We start from the raw sequence: 24546 nt of genomic DNA on the forward strand, positions 1-24546 counted from the left end.
GATCGTGTGCTGGCACGCAGTACACTGAAAAGTTTTTTGGCCGCGCCAGCACATTCACTCACCGCTTGCCCCGCTCAGATTTCAGGCTCAGTGGCACACTGGAGGAGATCCAAAGTGCATCACAGAGGTAAAAGTGTCAGAATGGGACTTACACTGAGTGATGTAAACATTAAAAAACAGCCACTGTGTTGAAAACACAGGCACAGAGGACTGGCAAAATTTAAATCGGGTATGGTTTTTGATTTTTATAGACCAATTCAAGGACAGTTTTGATCACATCTTGTACATTTGAAGATACAGCATGTATCGCTAACCAGATCTGAAGAAGTGCATTAGGACAAATGAGTTAAAAGAATAGGAAAACTGCACTGAAACAAAGTCAGATTTTAGTCAAGAACATCACCCCAATCTGTCTCCTAATTAGAATAAACAGCCTGAACACTTACTTGATATGAATTGGACATGACTGAATGGTGCCCTTATAAATATGTAAAATGATATGTGATGTGGATTCAGCCCAGCAAGCGTTCTGCCTAATGTGTAACCAGTCTTACAGTTTTATATCTCTTTCTGAGAAGGCACAGAGACATACACGAATGCAGACAATGCACTGCTTTCTCCCTCCCTGGATTTCTCTGTTACACCAACAACAACAACAAAACAGAAGGACGAGGTCTTTTCAGCAGCTCCCTTATTTCCCAAGAGGTCGCAAGAGTGGATGGATCCACACGTTTGATCTGGCACAGATTTTACACCGGATGACCTTCCTGACGCAACCCTCCCATTTATCCAAGCTTGGGACAGGTATTAGAAGTCCACTAGCTTGTGACCCTCCTCCTGAGGCTGGGTTTGTCAATTGAACTGAGAATCTTTCCCATGTAAGACAAATGCATTAACCGCTACGCCACTGACAACAAGGAAAAATGCAACAACAAAAAAAACAAAAAACTTTTTACTGTTTTATTCTAGCTTTTTATTGTGTTTGTAGTGTTTGAGTTCCAATTAGCAGAAATGTCAACAGCTTCTTACTGCATCTGTTTTTAATGATCACTTTCCTGATTAAAATGCATAGTTAATAACAGAGGGAAGAAGCTTCTTAATTTAGATTACTGCTCTTCCCTGAACTGCCCCTTTGATCTGTGATTGACAGCCTAATTAATTAGCTGCTTAAACTTCAGGGATTGGTGTGTGTTCAGAGCTAAGGGTGCCACAACATGTCTGAATACTGGTGTTGAGTTTCTCCCTCAAATAAGTAAATTACTGTAAATGGCAGTGGGAAACCAATAAATCACTTTTTTTTTTTCAAGATTTGATTATTGTACCGAGTTAAACCACCTCACTCTAATAAATACTTGAAAAAAATATAAACCAAATAGGAATTATTTCTCGTAAACAAACGTGTGTTGACATTAATTGTGTGACAGTGAATTGCCTGAATCCACCTCAAGCTGACTGGCTCCTGGGATTTGTCTAACATGTCATTTAGCTGATGTTTCAGCTAAAGACTGCCATGAGTTCATATACTTGCTCATTACTGAGACTGAACTGTTGAAGTGTAAAAAAATGAGAATAAAAATTTGTACACAATAACAGAAACAAAAGTCTTACCTGACTTCACATGAGTGAACGCTGAGTTCTTTGTGGAGAAGTCCACTCGTTAGGTTGTAGACCAGCACAGACCCGTTGCTCGTGCCTAAGCAGAACAAACGGAAACAGAGAGCAGGGAGTAAGACATACGAGCCAGGCTGATGCAGAGAGGAAGAAAGGTCACAAGCCAGAGTTACATATCATAGCAGCATCTAGCCTCCAGCAGTATCAGAGACACGATGTGTCAGTGTGACACCCCTGTGTGTTCCCTGTCACTGCAGTAGGTGTGGAAAGAGGCAACACATCAAACCCTGTGTCATTCAGCTCACAGCCTGAGAACATCACAGTTTCATCTGCTGCTGAAAACGGCACAACAGCTCGATCCGTCCCTAAACTTTACCTGATTAAATACCGCAAGTGACAGTCGACACTCCCACAAACTCAAACTTTTTTTAAAAACATTTGTTCATACTCATATTGCACTTTTAAATGTGATTTTCTGAGGTTTGCTTATGCAGCTAAAAAAAAAAAAAAAAAAAAAACATTTTTTGAGCAAATACAAGAAATGTTTTTTTTGCCCTGACATAAATTCATACACAAAAAAAATCAAACTAAGACAACTGAGTCGTCACTTTGAATCATTTGCATCTTCTAAGGATGTGAACAAGTTTAAGTTCTAAAGCCTCTATATCCCACCTTAGCTTAATTTACAAAGTGGAATGGCATCATGCCTATTGTACATATGCAAAAACCCCAATTTCATTTTCCTATATATGCAATAATATCCTTTATTTGCACTCTTTGCTTTAAACCATAGACTATGAAAAACTACCAAGTAGTTTGAAAACAATCAGGAATGAAACTATTATTTAAAAAACCCAAACTCTGCGGTGCATCTAATATCTAATGAAGACTCAAGTTTAATGATGCCTGGAAAGCATTTAACTGGGTCTGGGGCATTCCTTCTGCAGGTGCAGAAACACATTTAGTTTTTGCAATTATACTGACTGTGACCACAGTGACTATGATCACATGCTGACAAAACATCTGGAATCCGTGATAGGCAGTGTGGCATGGGTGTTTGTGCATCCTCTTCCTTCTCCTGGTGCTGCTAATAGATGGCATGTAGTGTGGGCACAAAGATGCTTCAGCAGGATTTGAACAGGGAAGGACTGAGTGGAGATGCCATTCCTGCAGCGTGATTCCTCACAGCCAGTGTTTGTTTACTTTACGCAAGATTAGTCAGGCTCTGTACCTCGCAAATTATCACCTTATAGCTTCAGAGATTGTTAATCTATTAAAAACACATGTAAAAATGTCAAGTTGTTGTTTTATGTGGATCTGGAATACACTTCTTGGCTCAGCATAATGACTCCAATGCTTTAGCTGCTTGGCAAGGTCACTGGAAGAACAAAACTGAAAGAAGTCGCTGCTTCAAGAAATATATTAGTGAGCATGCCTGCTGAAAGGCCAGCCAAGCAAGCTGTCTTTCCTAGTCCCAGTGTTTATGCACACTTAACCAACAACTGGCTGTAGTCTCATATTAACCACACAGACATGAGAGTGTATACGTCTCCTCTAGCACTTGCTCAATAAGACCACACTATTGTTTATTTCATGTAGAATACAAATACGATGTTTTCTGACCAGCTATTTCTATAGTGCTAGTGGTAGTGTCGGCCTTGCAGTTTCTATCGAGACTAAAATAATAAGAATATCTCAGAGTTTGTATGTCTTGGGTTGTCAGTTCTATTTATTTGTCCTGTAATAAAATAAACTGATAAACCATAAATTAACCTTTATCAAAAAGACCGCGGGAGTTAACTATTACAAAAATGAATCATTAATTTTAATCAAAAGTTCATCCTTTAAACATTCAGTTTTGGCTTGGGCATGGATAGTACTTGGCGATACAGCCTTGCTAGCGTTTACTGAGGATTTCAACACAGCAACAAGGTCAAGGCTCAGATCAGCCAAATGCATTAAAAGTCATTGGAAAACATCTTAGCATTCAGCAACATAGCACACAGTCCTGAACAAATGGTCATTCAGATGTTATCACAGTGAAGAGTTGGGATCAGTGGGGACGATGCAAAAACATTCAGCCAGGTACAAGCTAATAAATATTTTAGTTTTGTGTCATCATACTGGCATTTTATGTCATTTTCATGTAATATACTATAGTATTCTTTTTTTATTGCTGGTATAGAATGTGTAGCAAAATATTTCATTAATAGCGTATTTAGACAGATTCTTGCACCTTCCCATTTAACCTCATGAATTCCTTGAGAGTACCAGAAATCATTTTATGCTAATCCAAAAATTAATGTTTCAATACCAAGTGATGACAGATCTGAACTCCATCTGCAAATGAACCCAACAAATTATGAGAAGGGGGAAAGATAGAAAAAGAAAAGAGACAAAGTGGAAGCTTTGAATGGATTCTTTTGTGGGCTACAATCCCGATTCCTCTCTGACAGGCCACTGGAGCTGATAATTAAAATCCATCAATCCGATAATTGCTTTGCTTTCTGAAGCACAGTAGCTGCCTTCATGTTTATTTTTTTGTATATTTGTTATTGATAAATTTAGATTTTGCTTTATTGATACTTTATTTAAATCATCTATTTTCTCTGGTCCAAACCACACAGTGGAGTGTAGCTGTCAGGAAAGTGTGGATAAATAAATATTAGAAGGCTGGGAGGGATATCAGTCTGTCAGTGTTTGTATAAGCCACTGAATAAGAAGGGTGTGGGCCTTGTACCTATCAGTAATGGAGCTGTCAGATCCCCCAAGGCTTACAACTCTTTAAACAGGAGACCAGACAGCAGTGATTTTGGGAAGCTCCTTGGGTGCAGAGCTTCTGTAACCTTTCCTAAGAGAGGAGAACAAGAGCAAAAAAGACTGGCAGAGGGGAAAGTGAGAGACGGAAATGAAGAAAACAGAGTTGGGAATCCCTGCACTTTGTCTAACTGTGATGAAACTGTGGAAGGCAATTTCAAACCTCAGTGCTTTCACACCATCAGCAGTAGGTGCATCTCCTGCTTTAATTGCACTAATAGAAGGTGTAAAAAGTCTGTATCCTTAGCTGTTCCCCTGACTAGTGTCTCATAACTGAGAACTCAGTGTTTCTCCTCTTTAACTTGTGCACACATTAGGGAGAAGCCAATGCCGACTGGAACAGAGGCCAAGAAAATGATACTGCATGTGCCAAGCACTCATGCGTGAATCAATCTGGATTTACTGATCAGGTAAAATATACCAACACCCCCTAGAATACCAACCGTGGCATCAATACTGAGGAGGTGAGAAATGCTACTGTAACTTTGACTCATTGATCATTAATGATCAAGGAACTGACCTCACAGCCCATTGTTCATTCAATGGACTGGTTTCAGTTATTGTGCAAATGTACTGTTTATAAAGTTGGGGAAGCCTGCAGTCAGCTGAGACAGAAGAAGTCACTTGGATGAGTGACGAAACGTTTCTCCCACTGAAAACGCTGCGTCAAGATGAACAGAAACGACTCGTAAACAGAAACAACCTAAAGATTTACTTACCTGGATGGTTGAGTGCGCATCAAGACAACGTAACCTTGACTCGTTTTGCATTTGATGATAGCGTAAGTAGGTAAAGTAAGTTTAAAAAGTTTATTTATTAAGCACATTTCAAATTCACAAAGTACTTTACAACAGGAAACAGTAAACTATATTTGAAAACAGTCACAAAAAGATAAAATAAAATAAAACTGTAGATTGAAAAAATCTTGACAGTGAGATCTTGACTCGAGACAGACTGTTTAGTGCTTTGTATTTGCATACAGGAATTGTATATATGACATTAGTTAAGACATTACAGTAATCTGAGCGCAATGACACAGCGAGTAACAGGCTCCAACTCTCCAAATGCAATATTTAATATTATTGTAACTTGTACTTTGTGTGCGCATTCCCTCTAACTGTACTAATAAAATAAAGTGGCTATAAATGACACGCATTAGCCTCAAGATACCATTTTAATTAAACATACTTCAGCTTCTGAATTATCTGGACGCTGCCTCCACCTTTCAGCGGAGATTGTGATTCTCCTTCTAAATCCTCGGTGTAATTAGCCAGACCTTCAAACTTATTATTCACAAGGCATTTCACTGGAAGTGGAACAAAAGACACATTTCAATAATGCAGCTAGAGACTGTTTAACTACTTGACTGTGCAAGATGACAACGGGGACTTGCCAAATGATGTGCAAAGAAAACCTAATCATCCTGTTCTAGCTTTAGATTCAAAATGCTACCGAGAGCCAGCTGTGCCAAGTCACCCCACACCATCTGCAGCAGGACGAGCAGCCACTCCAATCCCTTGTTAAATTGGGGAGGGAGGGTCAGTTTTTCTACTATTGCTACCTCTTCATTCATTTCACTCCTTAACAAAAACACACACACACCTAAGACAATTTGCTATTAACAGTTTTAGGTTTTCCCCTTAGCTCTTTTAGAACTATTGCACTAATTAGGCGATAATGTGCAGTGAACTTAAGAAAGTTCTGTCTTCCATAACTGTGGACCTGACAGCAAAAGTAAACAGACCAAGAAAATGGTTGTAAGACATAGAGCTTGAAGGTATTATTATTCATCTGCCTGTCTGTAGGTATGAAGCAGGCAATGTATCTTTAAGGTATGATTAATTTATGTGTCCAGTGTCAGGGGACAAAGTGTAGCCTATTTTTCAGCCTGACAACTAAACTGAAGGTTTGCTGCAACGGGGAGCGAAAAGCAGCCTGCCTAGACTTAAAATGGAATTTGGCACAGAACCACGAGTGTGTGTGCGCGCATGTCTACACACATGAAAAGCAATGGCAAAATGAAGGAAAAGAAACACAATCCTGCTCTTAATTTCCCCTTCAAATTTAGACTTTCATAATTTTATGCATCATTACTGTAGTGAGGAGGGAAAACAAAATTGCTATGCCGATCTAAAACTAATAAATCCAAACTTTGACTGCTTCTCTCTCTCTCTCTCTCTTTTGCCTGGCAGCTGTCTTAGGAGAGTAATAACAGAGGATGATACTTCAGATTAAGTCTATGCCTTGTGCCATCGTTTACAGAGACCGCACAGTAGAATTTGATGGCCCGCTGCTTACTCACCGTCTGCCTCAAGGATATAAATTACAGCAATGATATGCATATTCACAAATCCTGACATGCACTTCATTTGAAAAAAATCAATTTTGAGTTGTTTTTTTCCAGCTCAAACTTGAGATTGTGTTGCCATTTGAAATAAAGACCTGTTTAACTTGCTTGGCTTCATATCAGCTCTGTTAATTTCCTGTTAGGGACCAAAAAAAATGATGACAATTTGAATAGCGTTCATTTTTGTGTGTGTGTTTAACTTTGCAGCAAAAACTCTTAAGGTGACAAACGGAATCAAATTTATGTTTATATATTTTTTGAGTCAACTGGGGGGAACAAAAAAACCCTAGAGCGTTAACAAAGAGTGTCGATGTGCATGAAATTAAAATGCGCAGCTGCAGCTTATAGCTGCATAATCATTTCGTCTCGTCTCCCTCTAAAGCATTCTTCACTCACTGGATATTTACAAACAAACTTTGATAAAATCCAACCAGGCTTTTCCTCAAACAGATCTGTGGTAGTTACACACGACGGCAAGAACGGCATAGATGAGTCAAATTTAATAAACATAAAAACAAAACGAACCCTTCTGTGTTTCGGTATGGCGAGCCAAACAGTTGCTGATAAACATCCATTTGTGTCTTCCACTTGGCATTCTTTTAGAAATCAAACTGCTGGCAGTGCACCTCTATACATTTCACTGATCAATAAGATTAGAAAAGCACTATATAAATGCACTGCCTTAACTATCTATTTATCTGTTAGAGTTCGCCTCGTCTTAATTGGCTTTCCTACACAGCTAGAAACTAATTTCTCCAGACACCACGTCTAAAGCTGAAATTGCACTGTTGCTATCGGTGGGACTTCATTTTATTTTATTGTATTTTGCAGCCAATCGTTTAATGGAGATTGTTAAGCTGTTGGGAACAACAAATAAAATCATCACTGTTTGATATTACTCATTTTATAAGTCCATTTCCCCCCTTTTTAGGCTAAAAGCCACTCTTGAGCAAGGAGAGATTATTTATTTATTTTATATTTATATATATATATATATATATATATATATATATATATATATATATATATATAAACCCAGCACGCCCCTGCGGCGGTTATCCTTCAAGCTCGGTCCTCTACCAGAGGCCTGGGAGCTTGAGGGTCCTGCGCAGTATCTTAGCTGTTCCCAGGACTGCGCTCTTCTGGACAGAGATCTCCGATGTTATTCCCGGGATCTGCTGGAGCCACTCGCCTAGCTTGGGAGTCACCGCACCTAGTGCTCCGATTACCACGGGGACCACCATTACCTTCACCCTCCACATCCTCTCGAGCTCTTCTCTGAGCCCTTGGTATTTCTCCAGCTTCTCGTGTTCCTTCTTCCTGATATTGCTGTCATTCGGAACCGCTACATCGATCACTACGGCCGTCTTCTTCTGTTTGTCTACCACCACTATGTCCGGTTGGTTAGCCACCACCATTTTGTCCGTCTGTATCTGGAAGTCCCACAGGATCTTAGCTCGGTCATTCTCCACCACCCTTGGGGGCATCTCCCATTTAGACCTCGGGACTTCCAGGTTATACTCGGCACAGATGTTCCTGTACACTATGCCAGGCCACCTTGGTTATGGCGTTCCATGTATGCCTTGCCTGCTAGCATCTTGCACCCTGCTGTTATGTGCTGGATTGTCTCTGGGGCATCTTTACACAGCCTGCACCTGGGGTCTTGCCTGGTGTGATAGACCCCAGCCTCTATGGATCTTGTACTCAGAGCTTGTTCTTGTGCTGCCATGATTAGTGCCTCTGTGCTATCTTTCAGTCCAGCTTTGTTCAGCCACTGGTAGGATTTCTGGATATCAACCACCTCCTCTATCTGCCGGTGGTACATACCGTGCAGGGGCCTGTCCTTCCATGATGGTTCCTCGTCTCCCTCCTCTTTCTTGGGTTTCTGCTGCCTGAGGTATTCACTGAGCACTCGGTCAGTTGGGGCCATCTTCCCAATGTATTCTTGGATGTTCGTTGTCTCATCCTGGACTGTGGTGCTGACACTCACCAGTCCCCGGCCCCCTTCCTTCCGCTTAGCGTACAGCCTCAGGGTGCTGGACTTGGGGTGAAACCCTCCATGCATGGTAAGGAGCTTTCTTGTCTTTATGTCAGTGGCTTCTATCTCCTCCTTTGGCCAGCCTATTACCCCAGCAGGGTACCTGATCGCGGGCAGGGCGTACGTGTTGATGGCCCGGATCTTGTTCTTACCATTCAGCTGACTCCTCAGGACTTGCCTGACCCTCTGCAGGTACTTGGTGGTTGCAGCCTTTCTAGTGGCCTCTTCATGGTTCCCATTCGCCTGCGGGATCCCCAGGTACTTGTAACTGTCCTCTATGTCTGCAATGTTGCCTTCTGGTAGTTCAATCCCCTCAGTTCTGACTACCTTCCCTCTCTTTGTTACCATCCGACTACACTTCTCCAGTCCGAACGACATTCCAATGTCATTGCTGTATAGCCTGGTAGTGTGGATCAGTGAATCGATGTCTCGTTCACTCTTGGCATACAGCTTGATGTCATCCATGTACAGGAGATGGCTGACAACTGCTCCGTTCCGTAGTCGGTATCCGTAGCCAGTCTTGTTAATGATCTCACTGAGGGGGTTCAGGCCTATGCAGAACAGCAGTGGGGACAGAGCATCTCCTTGGTAGATCCCGCACTTGATGGTGACTTGTGCTATGGGCTTGGAGTTGGCCTCTAGTGTTGTACGCCACATCCCCATTGAGTTCCTGATGAAGGCTCTTAGGGTCCCATTGATCTTGTACAATTCTAGGCATTCCAGTATCCAGCTGTGGGGCATTGAGTCATAGGCCTTCTTGTAATCAATCCAGGCAGTGCACAGGTTGGTCAGTCTGGTCTTGCAGTCTCGGCTGACTGTTCTGTCTACCAGTAGCTGGTGTTTTGCGCCTCTGGTATTCTTGCCAATTCCTTTCTGTGTCCCACTCATGTATTGACCCATGTGCCTGTTCATCTTAGCCGATATGATGCCTGACAGGAGCTTCCATGTAGTACTGAGGCAGGTTATTGGTCGGTAGTTGGAGGGGACCGGTCCCTTCTTGGGGTCCTTGGGGATCAGGACCGTCCGACCTTCGGTTAGCCATTCCGGGTGTCTCTCGTTAACTAGCAGCTGGTTCATTTGTGCTGCCAGACGCTCGTGGAGTGCAGTCAGCTTCTTTAGCCAGTAGGCGTGAACCATGTCGGGCCCTGGTGCTGTCCAACTCTTCATACTGGAGACCCTTTCTTGGATATCTGCCACTGTGATGGTTACTGGACCCTGTTCAGGGAGGTCGCTGTGGTCTGCCCTCAGATCCACTAGCCACTGAGCATTGCCATTATGGGTTGCGTCCTTCTCCCATATGCTCTTCCAGTTATTGCTCCGTCTCCACGGCCTGGTTGGTGCTGTCTATTATTATTGTTCCCTTGCCACTGAGAGTACACCTTTGCTGGTCTGTGGAGACAGCTGGTTTGATTCTCCTGACTTCTATCTCTCTGGTGTACCTCCTCAAGCGGCTGGCCAAGGATGTGAGTCTTTGCTTGGCAGTTTCCCAAGGCCTCAGGTATGGACAGCTTGCTGTATGTCTTATGCACCTTTCTTTGTCGCACCTTTCTCTGACAACTCCGTTTAGTTGGCTAACCTCCCTCCGTTGCTACTTTGATCTTGCCCTCTAGCCTCCTTCTCCATGGAGGTAGGTTCTGCCCTAATTATATGTATTGATATATTATAATATATATATATATATATATATATATATATATATATATATATAGGCTGCTGCTATCTGCTTATACATGCAACAGTGAGGTGACATGCATATTTTGTGCTAATCTTCAGGTCACTTTTGATCAGGACATGTCCTTCAATGAGCATATTAAACAAATATGTAAGAGAGTGATGCCGTAAACCTAGTTCATTCATGACTTCTAGGCTAATCAATTACAATTAGACTATTGTAATTCATTATTATCATCAGGTTGTTCTAAAAGTTCCATAAAAAGTCTCCAGTTAATACAGGGACAAGAGAGAAGGATCATATTTCTCTCAGATATTTTTTCCTGTTAAATCCAGAATTGAACTTTAAATCCTTCTCATGAACTATCAGGTCTCATCATATCTTAAAAACCTCATTGTCCTTTCTTAACCAAGCACTTCGCTCTCAGACAGCAGACTTACTCGTGATTCCTTGGATAGTAGAAAAAAGTAGAATTGCCTCAGCCTGATAGCTGAGGCAGAGGCTTCAGCTATCAGGTCCCTCCCCTGTGGAGCCATCTCACAGTTTGGATTTGGGAGACAGACACTCTCTCTCTCTATGTAAGAACAGACTTAAAACTTTCCTTTTTGATAAAGATTATAGTTCAGATTGGAACATGTGACACTGAACTATCCCCTTAATCACGCTGCAGTTGGCTCAGGCTGCTGTGGGACAGCTGTGATATGCTACATTGTGACACACTGAGCACTTCTCCATTCACCTCTTTTCCCTTTCCAGGTGTTTAGAATAGAATGAAAATATTATTATCCCACATTGGGGATTCACGATTTTCTGTTGTTGTTGTTTATTTACCACTGCAAGATGTCATTACTTTTTCATCTTCTTTCTCTCTCAGTCTGTGTTTTGCCTGTCTCCCTATGCTTTGTTTTTTTTTTTTTTTCCTGCCCCCCCGCCCCAACCAGTCACGACAGATGGCTGCCCCTCTCTGAGCCTGGTTCTGCTCAGAGAGGTTTCTCCAGCCCACCTTCACGCGGTCTTTGCACATAGGGGGTCATTTGAATGTCTGGGTTTTCTCCAGAATGCTGTAGGGTCTTTACCTTACTGTGTAAAGCACTGTAGTGACTGTTATTGTGATTTGGTGCTATATCAATAAACCTGAACTGAAATGTATTTTCTTTATTAACTCAGAGTTTGAAAAATACAAGCAGTGGAAGCATTTGGCACACTTGCTACACTTGTGAGGCTGAGCCTCTGTGTGAATAAGGTGATAACAATTCCAATCTCATAAATACAGGCAACTTTCCCACATTGGTTACAGCAATGCTGTTTCTCTACAGTGTGGATAGACTGATCCAGCTGTTATTCACTGAAAACATCTTCACACTCATCATGAGGTCTGTCCGGATATTTTCAGCTGTGGTTCTGTGAAGCAAACAGAGATGGACAATTAAAAAAAAAAAAAAAAGCCAGTCATAACAGTGTAGTAAGATTAGCAAATCACACAGGAAGAGGTCTCCTGACGCACAGAAAAACTAGGCATGGTAGAAGTGAAACATTAAGTCAATTATCTTTTGATAACCTTTTGAAATTTTCTATAAAACTAAAAGAATGTCTGTGCCCGCATCTGACAGTAGCAGCAGCTACATCCAAAACGAACTGAATAAGGGGCTTTCTCTGTCTTAAAAAATGGCACAGTCGGATTGTGGAATTTATTGCTCAGGGCAGTTCTCAGGGGTTCTGAAATCACAATATTATATATATATATATTACTACTCATTCTGGACGCCTTATCTGTGGGATGTAATCAGTGCACCGGGGCCAAAATAAGATCACTTTAAGTGTTACAACTGCTGTTGATCCCTTTTGTAATGACATTACAATAAAATGTCTTTATAGCTACTAAATGCCAACAGAAGAAGCAGAGATGGAAATTTTACACACAGTAAATATTCGTTAAAGAACTTAAATCCATGAATTATATCTGTTTTTTTTGTTGGTGTGAGTCTTCTATCAAGCATTCCTCCATCTTTAAATCCCCTCTGGCATAAACAAACAGAAATAATAAAGATGGTAAAATGCTAAAACACTGCAGCAACAACAGCAATTGCATTAAAAATCATCACCCAAACATGTCAATGAAAATTCATCTGACCTTTATAATTGAAAAAAAAAAACAAAAAACAAAAACCTAATAATGAAAAGATTTTTGTAAGTAGCAATAAGAAAGCTAATCCAGATAAATAGTAAACAGAGAAACAATACATAGGCCTTCTATCTAATTTATTTTTAAATAACTGCCGCTTGGAAATGAATCACATTTAGAAAAGAATACATAAAAAATAAAACTATTTGTGTCACTTTTGTGCACGTCTATGGTAAAGCCCTCCACGCTACAGAACATCAATTACAAATGAAATGAACTAAAGAAAGCTTGTTTTCTTCTTACCATTCCAGTGTCGATGATGTTTAATTATCGTCTGCAGTCAACATGCATCTTCACACTGAGAGACGGGAGGTTTGAAAAACGCAGCACTGGTTTCCAAGGTAACCAAAGGTGAATCCAGTTTGAGTTACAGAAGCGTTTTAAAAAAAATGAACAAATGCAAAAAGATAACCCGGCCAGCTACGAAGGAAGAATATGTCCCCGAATAATAGAACCAAAGTCCTTTTTCGCTCCTCAGTGGGCCGCGAACTCGGTCTCAAAGTGCTCGTCAACATTAACTTACCCAGCCTGACAATTACTCACAATACAGTCAATGTTTAAATGTTTTGCCACCATTAATTTACAAATGCTTTGACATCTAATTCACTTGGTTGTGTATCAAGGACTTGTCAATAATAGTAGGTAATGATGATAAAACAATAGCAGTACTGTGTTGAAATCTTTTGTGGACTTGTAGGACTGCCAATGTGAACTCAAAATAAAGCAAATCGAATGTATACAGTTCAACAAAAACAGGACATTTAGACTAGAATTAGCTGCATTTACAGTTTCTGCAGAATTTACCAACGCCCAGTAAAATTTACTGTTACGTGGTTATTAATGATTAAATATAACAAATCAATAGTTTTTTGGGTTTTTTTTCCCCCCCAGAAAAACAGAAACCTCATATGCCAGCGGTAGTGACTCATTTGTCATAAAGTTTTGCAGAATTGCGTGACTGTGAGTAACTGGTTTCCTATTACCTACCTACAGCCAGAAGGGGTTGATAGTGGTTGATATTTTTGGTGGTAAGAGGTGGACACATTCGGATGGCAAATGGTGGCAGTGGCAGACCAGACAGCAAACCGGTTAGCAGGAACTTCAGCTGGACTTCTTGCTGGTGGGAAGATGTAGGAAGAGTCTCACCGGCTATCAAGGTCTGACCTGGAGATGGAAAAAAAAAAAAGATAAAATAAAAAGACAAGACGTCAAGTGTTAAGTTGGACATAATGTGAAAAACTACCTCTTATTTGCTCCTTAAATAATGAAATAACAACAGGTTAGGAAAATCTAACCAAAATCAAGACTTTCTTTCATTATCACTGTCACCATTGTATTCTGTCTTATACAGCTCATATGTAGAGGGAAGGCTGTCATTCTGTAAATCAATCACTGTATAACGCATAGACAGCAACAGTGGGTGCTACCATCTGTATGAATATGTTCAACGAAGAAATAAACACAAGCAAAATAAACAAAAAGTCAAAAAAATATAAACCAAATATAAACAGAAGCTTCTTGAGAGCAGCAACATCAACAAGTGAACTGCAATAACAAGATGCTACATTATGTGAAACAAATAGAGTTTGAATACTGTGCAGGAAGTAAATCATCCCAAATCAAGACTGTAGACACCTCGTACTTGTAAGAAGCTTAATAGAAGTCTTTTGAATACAAATTTCAACTTGGCCTTACTGATCTAAAACAAAGCACATGTTTGTCTGAAGTGGAAACATTGTACACAATGCAACTACAGCTGGAGGCAATAGAAAAGAACTAATATTGGTTATTTCAATGAGCTGTGGACTTAGTTATCAGGCTGAGCAGCTGTAATTATCACAAGAATTTAGTGGTATGTTAAAGCACTAAAGGCAAAGAGTAGCTAGTGCCCTCATCAATTTTAATCAACAATCAATTTTAAATATCAAGAAAACATTTTGTTGGGATGTGGGTGGGCCCTCCGTAATGCGAGTGTCACGACTGGCAGCCAGCACTGGAGTAATGACGTAAAGGTCTCTGAGGTAGCTGAGGAAGCATTCCAATAGTAAGACACCTCACTCATGTTATCAGAGAACGGGTTTACGAGATAAGTAACAGCAAGTTTCTTCAATACTTTAAAATCACAGACTGAGACATAGATGTGAAGGCGATTCGCTTAAAAAAAAAAAAAAAAAAAAAAAAAAATTCATTACTGTACATCAGACTGCGCATTTTAATGCACTGTGAACGAATAACTCATCTTTATCTGTGTATCTGCTGGAGAGCTTTAGTATTCCCTGAGGAACAAACCTTAAATTGTCATTAGCACTTGTTAAATAATTCATTTGGTTTTCTTGATTTCTTTACACTGGACATGTTTTGTCTTTCAGCTTGGAGTTAGATTCTAATCTTATGTTATTATAACTACAAATAAAACAAAACAAAAAAAACCCCCAAACAAACAACACTGTGCCTACCATAGATTGCAACAAAGGAAATATGGTTTTCTAGTTACCAGCTCTTTCCACATCTCAGTGTAATAACAAGCATGTTTTTGTTTCACAGACTATAAGTAACCTGCATGACAGTGATATTTCCTCATAACAAGAGCTTTAGTCAGCAACTGTCAAACAGAGCTACTGCTCCAGGCAGTAGATGGCTTCAGTCTGTGTCTGTGTGTGCGTGTATATATATCTGTATAGATATAGATATATATAGATTAAGGATGAGACAGAAAACTCCTCCCTTCTAATGCCATCCACCTCCCACAGGTCTACCTCCCAATGCAAGTTAACTCTCACTTAATACAAATGACAAACCTAACACAAAAAAAAATCCTCCTATTACAATTTTACATTTACATTCATCTTTTGACAGGCAGCCTTAAATCATCAGGGAGGATAAAGAGAGAGGGTGGAGAGGAAAAAAAAGAATTAAATGAAGGAGAGACATAAGCAGAAAAGATGAGACAAAAAAAAAAGGGGGAAAAAGGGAAAGAGAGGAAGGGCCATGCATCTATGGGACTCTTTGTGCAGAACTGCTCAACAGGGGAATAAGGCTGGCTTGTGAAGTGCACAGAGGAGAAACCAGCAGTCACACATTAAAGCAGAAACTGAAGGGGTGCCTTGAGGCCCACTCAACTCGCAGAGGTACAATAAAAGATACACTAAGACCTGCAGCATCCACACACACTAATCTAATTCCCTTCATGTTTTTGAGTTTTCACATTTTCTCTCAAAAAAATGAAAACCATCCTTCTATGATGAGAATGAGAACGCTTCAGCTGCACCAAGATGTGACATGTGTGACGTTTTGCCTTCCAAACCGCAAACTATATTGTCTGAGATGCGCATTGTAGTGGAGTGTTGATGGTGGTGGTGTGTTTAGGCATACCAATCATGCTGTTAAGAGACAGATCCTGAATCTTTTTCTGGTTTGGACCCAGTGGAGCTCCACAAAATGACACAGGGGAGTAGAGCGGCGACAGACCCGAGCTGTCATGGAGAAAGAGAAAGAATCATTCACCACATGAACTTCAGAGTGACATAAATTAATAAACACATGCGATATTTCATAAACTGCATACTAATTATATGCATTGCGTCTTAACCTTCCTTAGTTAACTCAGCTTTCCCTTTCAAAACCACCTCACTGAGAATATAATTTATGTCATTATATCAAACGTAAGCTAAAAAACTTTTTAGGAAACATCAGACTGTCAATTTAGAGCACCGCAAAAGAAAACTTCTGCAACTCATTAGCCGTGAAACAGAAAACCCACCTGTCAAGCAAATGAATTCAAACAAGACTATAATAAGAAAATTCCTCACATACTGACGGAAAGCAAAAACTTTTCATCCCTTTTTCATTTAATGCTGTAGATTTCTCTTGTTTGCCCACATTAAATTGGCTTGTTCACAGGCAGGCAGAATTCACTCTGTCTCACGTAGGAACCTGACTTAAGAGAGAAATACAAAACTGTTCTCGACAGCAGCGAGGGAACGCTCCATCAAACGAAAAGACACGTCAACGACAACCAAACCCCTCTGCACAGCCCACCTGCGCCAGTCACGATGAAGACTACATTTAGGTCAGAGGATTATTATTTAAAGTCAGCTTGAGTCAACTTACAAAGTAGTCAAACTTTTAACCATTACGTCTAGCTTTCAACTGTGAAATTGTAATGTAACTTTGCAGAATTATTTGGCTTTCTGCATACGTGTGTGTGTGTGTACCTAGGATTGGCAGCTTTGCCAGTGTGGGCTCTGAGCTCCCACAACATGGCTCTGCCATCGCTGACCATGAGCGCAGCCTTGTTTTCGTTGACGGGGCAAATCACCATGCGATATGGTCGGACGGTCTTTGTGACTCGGATGGCGTCACACTGAGAGCGCAGGTCGTACACAAGCTCCTGGACACTCTGTTCTGGGTCTGGGAAACCGAAGGAATAAAGGAAAAATACGACAAAGAATTAGGAAGAGAAAAAATGTACAGCGAGGTTGACATGCAGGAAGAATAGTGGCAGATAAAAACCACATGATGGAAATTGTGGATTGAGAAGGACAAACGAGAGGAAAAAAATACAAAATGTCAAAGTCTACACAGAGTAGATGTTCATAATACTGACAACGGAGGGGGAAAAAAGGAAGAAGAATAGGAGTATATACGATTGAAAGAACAATTTTGAGCACATTAAAAGAAAAATAGAGAGCATAGAGAGCTTTACATAGATTTAAGGCAGTAAAAAGAGTAGGTGAGAGATACAAGAGGAAATTTCAGGGAAAAAAAGGAAAATGGGTATAGAGAGATATGTGTGGAGGAGATAGCAAGGAGAGTAAGTGAGGAAGAGAGAGAGATTCAGCGAGACAATTGCCTCCCATTGGCCTATCACGCTAAGCCAAAGATAAATGAGACAGTAAGGGGCTAAATGCCCACTGGAGCATAGGAAAAAAGGCTACAGGATCCAATTGCAGTGCAGTTGGCTGAATAGATGATGACTGGGGGATGGAGCACTGAAGTGAGGAGCAGCTTAGGCGCTGAAGTGAGGAGTGAGTAAAGCACAACGGCTATGTGCAGATTGTGAGTGGATACACCATTGTGAAAAGGTTTCATACCCGCTGCTTCCTCAGTGGCAACCGTGGAGCGACAAACTCGTAGTGTGATACAACCATTCTCATGGAGACAGTAGAGGGCGTCTCTCTGAGCACAGGGAATCACCTAAACACAGAGGGAGTGGAAAAAAAAGGGGATCATGTGTGATTGTGACTTTGCCAAATGTCTATTTGAGACTTAATGTTGAACAGGTGGTGTTTACATTTGCTCTAAGCACTGCATGAATTTGCCAATGTATTTGCTCCACAGCACGAGAACCCCCTAATACACTCATCAAAACCTACATGTGTAAATTTGTTTGGCACAAACAGAGGAAAACAGAGCAGGGGCTAAGCTTAATTAGCTTGTCAGATCTCATGCTAGTCTGAAAAGGAGGGATTTTTGCCAAAGGCTCCTGAGCCATACTGATGACATGATTGGGAAAAATATTATTGTGCAGACTTAAGATGTTATGGCATAGTCATGTTTTATAAATATATGGACAATAAGCTAAAAAGTTGGGAATTCAAAATATTGCCGACTACAGCAGGCAAGATCTATTATCATACAAAAAAGGGATACGTTTAATAAATTATCCTGATGATGAGTTGTGCAAATACACAGCAGAATTCATTACAGTTGTACTTCAAGTAATTATTCTACACTTTTACTCTCTCCCCTCACCAGTAGTGGCAAATGGCTGCCCCTCCCAGAGCTTTTGTCGCGCTAAAGAGGAGTTTTTCCTTCCCACTGTCGCAAAAGGGGTCGTCTGATTGCTGAGGCTTTCTCTGTATTATTGTCGGGTCTCTACCTTACAATATAAAGCACTTTGAAGTGACTGCTGTTCCACATTACAGCGAGGATAGAAGAAAATTCACATTTCTCGGAGCACAACGGACAGCAAGACGGTCATCAAAAACACTGAATGACTTGTTTGGATTTAACAGCTCTGAAAATAGTTTTATCTGAAAGTGTAAAGAAGCAGCAGCGTTTTGGGGCCAGTTCTAGCGTTGTATAAATATCAGATCCATTTCTGTGATCCTTTGAATATATTTATTGATGTGTGTGGGCATGTGCATCTGTTATTTTATTGTGTAATTCTCTGTTTCATGTGCAGCAGTTTGGTTAACTTTGTTGTTTTAAATATGCTGCATAAAGAAAATTGGACTGGATTTGAATTTTGTGTGTAAAACTATAACATAATAACAATGAAGTGTTCAGTTATTTAAATCTATCCATATTTTGTATGACAAAAGCCCTACAGAGCTCACCTGGTATGATCTGTAAACAAAAATTCTATTTCAGTGCAGTTCTCATGTTTCTATACCTTATTAACTCATGACAGTAATTAATATATTAACGTTACAGTCACTGGTGAGGCTACATCACTGAACTTTTTTTTGTTACTTCTAACAGATAATCAAATCAAACTACTAGTTAAATTCATCTTATTCACAAATACGTGCATTCAGTTGTGATTGTTATTTTGACATCTTCACATTGCTTCTTTTGTTGGCTTTCTGAACGTCTGATTTCATTGAACATACTGTACATTTTAAAATACCTCACTCAATTTATGCCAGTGCACAAAATATTCCAAATACTGAAATGCAAAACCTGCAAGACATCAATCTGCAGCCATTTGAAATCAAAGTAAATCAGCACCTTGTTGAAAATGAACAGATAAACAACAAATTGATGGATTCTGTATTAGTTTGCTATTGATAGATGGAAAAATGACTGTAGGCCATGTTGACCTGACAAACTGGCAACTGCACACTATGTATGCCCCAACCTGACAGTGGAGCCTCTGTACACTCGAGCATAGACCTTTGCTAAACTGTGTCATCAGTCATGCAAATTGGCTGGAAGACAAGCACTTTATAACACTTAGAGAAAGGAGGCGTTGGTCAGACGGAGCCTAGGCAGCTGAGTAATACCCCTTTGCTTCTGCCCCTGGTGACTTTAGATCTTACTCCTTGACTACAAACGCTCATTCTCTACCTTTGTGTTGTTAAACCATAGAGACGTTTATTAAAACAAGATCAGTGACAACCCAAATAAAGTATGATTTATGATAGGACAATAATACAAAGAACAGAGCGCAATTTCACAGAAGCAGAACATGTCATCGACTGCAGAGATGAACTAATAACTGCAAACTGTTCCATGCATGTACATTCAGGCATGAAATTCAACGAGTTTCAAAAAGGCACATTAGGTCTCAAATACAGTAGAACCACCGCCGTGAAAAATAAGGAGAGCTACTCTGTGTAATGACAGGGCAGCACAGTGGTCAATCTTTTGGAGACGGAGAGTAAGTATAGAAAGGGGGAGCGAACGGTGCGACTTTAAGACAGTTTCTGTTCAATTACTGGCACTGGAGCTGTGACAAATCCTCAGTGTAATACCCCCACGGCATTCATCAATTTCCAATTAGAAATCCAGACTTTAAAAGAAAGTGAATTGGCACCTAAAGGTCAAGTCTGTTGCTGTGGAGAGGCAGTATAAAGAAAGGGGGGACTTTTTTCCCCCCTTGTTGCTAATGACTACATGGTCCTGATGTGCAGTTGTCACACCCAATGAGGAGAAACAACTGCAGAGGTGGGTGCAAAAAGAGTTAAGAACTTTATCATTCGTGGCAGGAGGAACTGTCTTCCTGCAGGAATCATCCATAAAAAAGACAGATTTCAGTAAAGCTCTTCAAGTAAGATGTTGATATATGAGGTTTGTTAAAGCCACATAACACAGCCATCCTTTCACCTAGACCAACTACGGTGTCAGCGCAAAGCAGTTTAAAAAATGTCCTGCACATAACGTCAAGAGTAAGTGATTGGTGAGAACTCAGAGCCTGAAAATTTAATGCTGTTTTAAGGTTAACTTTCATCTCTTCGAGTTTAACCGAGATCCATATTAAAGGGATTTTGCTGCTTATTTTTGCAGCGTGCCTCACCTGGATGAAGGGAACCCCGGAGCGCTCGATGGCCACCACACCCACCGTCTGACTGAGCTCCAGGTCCAGGATCAAAATTTCTCTGGGATAAAGCAGCAGCATGTGGTTTCTCTTCGAAGGTAGGTAGGATAGCTGCAGGCAGTCGTTCAGCGTCACAGCCTCTGCCCTAAAGCATCAGACAGCAGGGGAATGACAACAATGAGAACAGGAAGTTAGTTAAAACGGGCTGACACTGAAACTGAGAACAAACTAGATGGAATGGTAAATAATAAACTATCAATCTTTATTGACAAAAAGACTTTCTTTAATCCAAGGATTAAGCATGTCCTGGAATTGCCTGTTTTCTCGTGTTGTTTACGGCGCAATTTAATGGACACAAAAGATGAAAAATGCAAATTACGATGACTAGAAATGAGGGTTAGATAATATACCGCTCAGTAAGTCAGTCTTATTCTCCAGATAAATCAGGATATAATGAGACTCTGCTGTAACAACAACACATGCATATGAAAAATGCAAATTCCATGCAAACCAATATGACGCTAGATTTAAAATTCAATATAAAATATAAAAATCTCATTTCTAAGGACAACTTGATATTTATTCATGTCTTCCCAAATAGAAGCTAGAATGAATGACTTATTATTGTTGGTTGGCTGATGAACTAAGCAGGTACTGTAAGAATTGCAAAGAATTTCCTTTACGTTACTTTTGGCTGCTCTGATTTGTTATTCACAGCGACTTCTTTCATGTGTGACCAAATTAATGACAGGTACTATTATCTGTGGCGGCAACCAGTTTTGATCTCTCCGTATCACAGCAAAGCGGTCACAGGTACTTCTGTTCAGTACAGTTCACTCAAGAAGGAAAAAGAGACGATTTGGACTGAACTTACGAGCAGGTCTACAGCCATAACTCATTCCAACAGCTGAATTCCTCTAGGTCACGGCAAGATCAAATAAAAGAGAGACAAACCTTATAACACAATGGAGATCATTATCATCTGGGGAAAGTGTAACAGATAAAATAGACTCAGTAGGGGAAGCTTTAGGAGTTATTGAGCTAAATTACACTTTTAGCAGCTTACTGAAGTCAGAAAAGAAAGAGATAGAGGCTAAAATGTCTGAGTCACCAAAGGCAGAACATCAGAAAGGAGCAGACCTTAGATTGCAAGCAACAGATCTTCAGAGAGAAATGAAAAAAGAAAAAAGGGAGAAAAGGGAAATAAAAAGAAAAAAAAAACTGCAGCCCTCAAATATTCAGCTCTCCAATTACCAAAACATCACACGCCCTTCTCGCTCTCTCAGTCGTTGTTATGAATAAGACATGAAGGCTACAGCGGTCAGAGGATCACACACAGTTACATATTGCTAAGTACATACACATATGTGTGCTCACGCAGTGAGTTTGCTATCAAAGACGCAGGACATTTGATAGCAAAGGTGGATGCCTTTATTAAAGTTTTAAAGCACTCTCAAGGTTCTATTATTTAACTCACCCAAAGGACATTAAAGTCAAATACTGTCTTTATACAGCAGTCACACCACCTTGAGCTTGTTATCTACACAATACAAATTCAGTTTACACACACTGGCAGCTGCTGGAGATGATACAGCAGAAAACTGAACTGATGCTCACACTGTGGGACAAAAAAAAAAAAAAAACAAACAAACCACAACCTAAAATACTTCTATAACAAAACCTGTCCATTTCAGTCGGTCACGTCACTCCATTACTGATCACTCGTGATTACATTTGTACATGTCTGTGAATGACCGGGTTCTCTTTCATGTAATGTTGTTTCTTTTTCGATTGCTCTCACACTACCTGCAGCCGAGCTTCAAATAAAACTCGAGAGTTTGTAGTGTTTGGAAGCAGGTGTTGCATGTGTACATCACCACAGTACAAAGCCATAAATCACACCTCTAAGACTGAAGTGAAGACTGAGCTTGAACAAAAGTCCTCAATTATCCATTTATTATCCAGCCACAGCTGCCCTAAAAAACAGTGTTGGGAATAAGTGGTTGAATATTTGCTTGATTAACCTCTGATTTTGAAATAAGTCCAGTGTGCAGTCGCAGGGCAGCATCGTACTGCCCTGAAACCAGAGAGCCGGCATTAACTGTGCATTTGTCGGTGTGGGTAGTGACTGTTCATCGAATGTGTCCAAATCAAGAGATTCAGTTTCATCCATTTTTGATCAGCAATATGAAGAGCAGCTACAGTCAGACAGAACCCCCAACTCATCGGTAAGATAATTAACTTTGCTATTCCCTGTTGTGTGGAAAACTACTCGCTCTGCACACAACATGATTTCAGATGAAGCCATGAATTTAAAAAAGGCCTGATTATTCAGACTTACTGCTTTTATCAAAAACATTATGATTTTTTCATAATCATAAGAACTACAACTTCAAGCGTCTTAGTGAATTATTTAGATTTTTTTTTAAAAATCTAACTTATAAATATTTCTGTCAGTTTAAAAGAAAACATACATTAGTCGACGTTGCTCTGTATATGTAATAGTATAGCTGACTTCATTTTGATAAATGAACCAAATCTCTAGTGGCTAACACCCAGATTAATGGCTCCCTGATGGGACACTAATGCACACAATACCATACTGTATTCAGTAAGTTTCTGATAACGCTGTGGGAGAACAGAGTCTTGTTTAAATCCTCCATTTATCACCCACAAGCAGACAGAACCGGCGAGAGTAGAGACTGTAGACAAAGGCGAACTGAAGGAATACAGCATCCTGGATAGCAATTACACACAGTTAAAGGTGAGGAAGGAAGTTGTCACACATGGATAGAAGACTAAAACAGACAAAATGAGAAAGGCATGAGAGAATAAAGACAAGATTAATGGAGTGTTTGTTATCAGAACTGGCTTGGTGGGTGGACAGAGAGACTGGGGCATGCTGCTATAAATAACCTGACAGTCACAACCACTCCAGCAGGAAGCTGCCAGCACATCAAACACGTCTACAGCTCATGCAACTTTTTCTAAATTAGCGCTTATACAATTTATCAAGTTTGTCAACTAATGGAATAAGAAGCCAGAAGAAGTACATCACTACTTCTGCTGCGTTTCAGAATTAAAAATCAATGTAGCAAATATGCCAAGTGATCAAATCCTTCCTTATTCCCTTGAGAAATGCTTCTCCCGGACCCTTGACTTGATTTAGCATCTGATCTAAGTTTAAAGAGGAATCTCACTGCTGTGCTGGAGAGACAGTTACATCAAAACTAGGTCATCTTATGTAGTGAAAGGTGCTGTTCCTGTTTTGATTTTTTTTCTGCAATGACCAAAGAAAAAAGAAAACAAACCAAACATAAAAATAGACCGTGTTAGTCCATACTGCTGTCAACAAAAATGCTCCGTGACCTGCTTCTTACAGTGTTGCTTGTCAGGCCATTTTTTATTGGTTAGGCTTGAAAAAGTGTCTGGAATACTTCTCCTGTTCACATAATTTGGAGGAGCTTTGCTGTCGAATGAACAGGGAGGTCTCAGGTAACACAGTGGGGAGTAAAATATACTCTACAGAAAGACCAATCGGCCACAACATTAAAACCACTGGCAGGTGAAGTCAATAACATTGATTATCTTGTTACACTGAGTAAGGGTGTGAGAAATTAAACAGCAAGTGAACTGCCAGTTCTTGAATATGATGTCCTGAAAGCAGAAAACGGGCAAGTGTGATCTTAGTGACCTTGATGGGGGCAAGAGTGTGATGAAAATAATAATGCTGGCTATGACAGAAAGGAGGCAAAATACAGAGCTCACTGTATATAGGCATGCATAACAGCAGCCTGGTCTGACCGCTCATGTTGACCCCTCTTCACAGAAGAAT

General features: G+C 40.3%; 1 protein-coding gene across 1 annotated transcript in view; it reads right to left on the reverse strand.

Moving 5' to 3' along the window:
- The window catches only part of wdr11 (WD repeat domain 11), a 60548-nt gene that overhangs the window by 30488 nt on the left and 5514 nt on the right, over positions 1 to 24546 (reverse strand). Inside the window, exons 6-11 of the mRNA XM_040034468.1 lie at positions 20691 to 20856; positions 17761 to 17863; positions 16882 to 17077; positions 16040 to 16140; positions 13655 to 13831; positions 1609 to 1693 (exon numbers count right to left, since the gene is read on the reverse strand). Of these exons, the coding sequence (XP_039890402.1) occupies positions 1609 to 1693; positions 13655 to 13831; positions 16040 to 16140; positions 16882 to 17077; positions 17761 to 17863; positions 20691 to 20856 (828 nt within the window). The remainder of the gene's footprint in view (positions 1 to 1608; positions 1694 to 13654; positions 13832 to 16039; positions 16141 to 16881; positions 17078 to 17760; positions 17864 to 20690; positions 20857 to 24546) is intronic.

This window comes from Simochromis diagramma, unplaced genomic scaffold, assembly GCF_900408965.1.
Source record: "Simochromis diagramma unplaced genomic scaffold, fSimDia1.1 OVJJ01000481.1, whole genome shotgun sequence".
NCBI classification, from domain to species: Eukaryota; Metazoa; Chordata; class Actinopteri; order Cichliformes; family Cichlidae; genus Simochromis; species Simochromis diagramma.